Raw genomic sequence first — 2,500 nt, forward strand, 5'->3', positions numbered from 1 at the left:
AAACACAAACACACACACGCACGCACACGCATACACCCCCCCCCCCCATAAAGATAAATAGATAGACAGATAAAAATACAGACAGACAGACCAATAAAATAAAAACACACAAACAGAGAGACCGATATATGCAGACAGAAATAGCATAATATTTCGTCTATTTCCATGCACATCGAACAAATGTCCTTCCATTTCAACGCGCGGTTACACGGCGGAAAAAAAAAAAAAAAAAAAACACATAAATACCGCTTTTTCTAGCAACCGCACTACCTGTCGCTGAAGGGGGGGGGGGGGGGGTTACGACATCCGCGTATGACGTCATGCCTCACCACCAGCATGCGCAATCGTGCTCATGCAGATGCAATAAAACGCAAGATTAATTCACCCAATCAAAGGAACCATACAACTTCCGGATTATTTCCAAACGAAATAGAAATTCAAAACAGACCCAATATTTCGAAATGGAAAATCATCATTACGAAAAAAAAGGGGAAAAGGGAAAAATCTCTCTCTCTCTCTCTCTCTCTCTCCTTAAATAAACTTTCCATAATCAATTCAGCTTTTTAAATGAAAAAAAAATCGCAATCAAACAAACCTTTTAAATTAGCTTTTCGTACTTATATAAACCTCAATATTTATTTCCTTCAAAAAATCGAATCGAGTTTCCACACCAAATCAATCTAATAATCCTATTTCCCATTCTAAACTCAACTCCCTCCCTCTCCCCAGTGTGCCTAGCGACGTGGCAGCCTTGGAGCGGAGACGCCTTTCGTCACAGCGGCCCTTCGCCCTTGTCCGAATTCATCGTCCAGCCCTCCAACGTCACCGTGCCCGAGGGGGACCGCGTCGTCCTCAAGTGCATGGTAAGTTGCAACCCCCGTGCAGTCTTTGGCGCTGGCTTGTGTCGATTAATGAATGAATAGATAGCCAGGCAACAACAATAACTGTAAGAAGAATGATGATGCTAATAACAGTAATAAAGATGATGATGATGATGACAACTGCTTCCCCTTCCACGCACTCACCCCTTCCCGCGCTCTTCCCCAGACGTCCGAGCAAGCCCACGTGTGCCGCTGGTACTACCTGGAGCTCGGTCTCGACTTCTTCGACGAGCGCATCACGCCGGTGCTGGTCAAGGACTTCAGCCCGGCGCACCAGAGGGACTGCTCCATCAAGATCAAGAAGGTAAGCCACCACCCTGTACGCATAGCTGGCTTCGCGGCTGAAACACACGCTTTTAGGATGATCTCAGCGAGTCAGTTCAATATTTGCGGATGTTTTTTCGAAGTACTAATTACTAATCACTTACATTGACTGATAACATTTTTTGGATGGTTTCAGGTGCGTAAAGTTCAAGAGGGACAGTGGCTTTGTCAAGCTCTCAAGTTCCATTCCTCGAAGTTCCTCATGAGCAAGCCAGCTACACTTAGAGTTATCACAGGTAAGAAACTATTCATCTCCTTCGGGTTTAAGTTCTCAAAAGATATGAATTGCTTTTTTCTGATATATATATATGAGATATGAATAACTATTCCGATATATATCTAAGGTAACTAAATTTTACTCTTGAATAAATATGAAGTCAATTTCCATCAAAACACGTATGAAAATGTTATGCAGAGTTTCTAATGGCATTTGTGTGGCATTGCAGAGGCGGAGAGTGCCACCTGGTCCCCTCCCGTCACGGAGCCTATCTCACCGAGGCACGGCCGACGGGAGCATGAACAGGTATACTTGACGAGACATTATTTCAAGTGTTTTGAGAAATACACTCCTTTCATATATACTTGAGTTATTGTTCTAGCTACGCATGAAACGCATGAAACTCAGTAATTCAACATTCTTCTTGTTTCAGTCTGAACCCGTGGAGTTTGAGGGCACCGACGAGGACCAGATTCAGAACACTCCCGTGGGCGAACCGACGATGCTCAAGTGCCAGGTGAACCAGCCGATATCGTTCTGCTCCTGGATCATGCCGCACGGGGCTGTTCTCTCTAAATCCCAAGGTAAATATAGTTCATGCTTTTAAGCCTCATTACTTCTAAATACAAATGCACTGTGCGATCAAAAACGGCACATATCATTCGCCGACACAATCTCACGGACTCCGTCTTTCCAGAGGACGATAATCAGAACAGATCCAAACACTTCACGGGCGACTACAGAATCGAGGGCGACTTCAACGAGGGTAACTGCTCCCTGGCGCTGCAGGAGGTGAGGCCGCACGACGAAGGCAACTGGCGGTGCGTGGTGCGCGTGAAGCCCTCCGGGGAGGACGTGCACGGCCCGCTCCTTCACCTGCACATGACGGAGCACCATCTGCCCAGGCAAGGTCAGTACCTCCTCCTCTGAGATGCGCACTGAGAAGCTTGCATCTTTCCTTACTCAACCCTGATGAAATGACAGAAGTTTAGTCCATTATTCATTCTAATATTTTTGATGACACACCATGCTTCCGTGGCTCTTCTTTAAATTAAAAAAATATATATATTTTTCAGGA

At 45.3% G+C, this 2,500-nt stretch overlaps 2 protein-coding genes across 4 annotated transcripts in view; one reads left to right on the forward strand and one right to left on the reverse strand.

Annotated features, from left to right (window-relative positions):
* LOC125041920 (vacuolar-sorting protein SNF8-like) overlaps window positions 1–2,500 on the reverse strand; it is a 45,651-nt gene that overhangs the window by 32,638 nt on the left and 10,513 nt on the right. The gene's annotated exons all lie outside the window — the stretch shown is intronic.
* LOC125041917 overlaps window positions 1–2,500 on the forward strand; it is a 13,410-nt gene that overhangs the window by 8,941 nt on the left and 1,969 nt on the right. The window contains exons 2-8 of the mRNA XM_047637316.1: window positions 730–863; window positions 1,048–1,185; window positions 1,342–1,441; window positions 1,652–1,728; window positions 1,856–2,006; window positions 2,120–2,332; window positions 2,499–2,500. The exon at window positions 2,499–2,500 is cut by the window's right edge and continues 1,969 nt beyond it. Of these exons, the coding sequence (XP_047493272.1) occupies window positions 730–863; window positions 1,048–1,185; window positions 1,342–1,441; window positions 1,652–1,728; window positions 1,856–2,006; window positions 2,120–2,332; window positions 2,499–2,500 (815 nt within the window). The remainder of the gene's footprint in view (window positions 1–729; window positions 864–1,047; window positions 1,186–1,341; window positions 1,442–1,651; window positions 1,729–1,855; window positions 2,007–2,119; window positions 2,333–2,498) is intronic.

The sequence above is a fragment of the Penaeus chinensis genome, chromosome 31 (assembly GCF_019202785.1).
Source record: "Penaeus chinensis breed Huanghai No. 1 chromosome 31, ASM1920278v2, whole genome shotgun sequence".
NCBI lineage: Eukaryota > Metazoa > Arthropoda > Malacostraca > Decapoda > Penaeidae > Penaeus > Penaeus chinensis.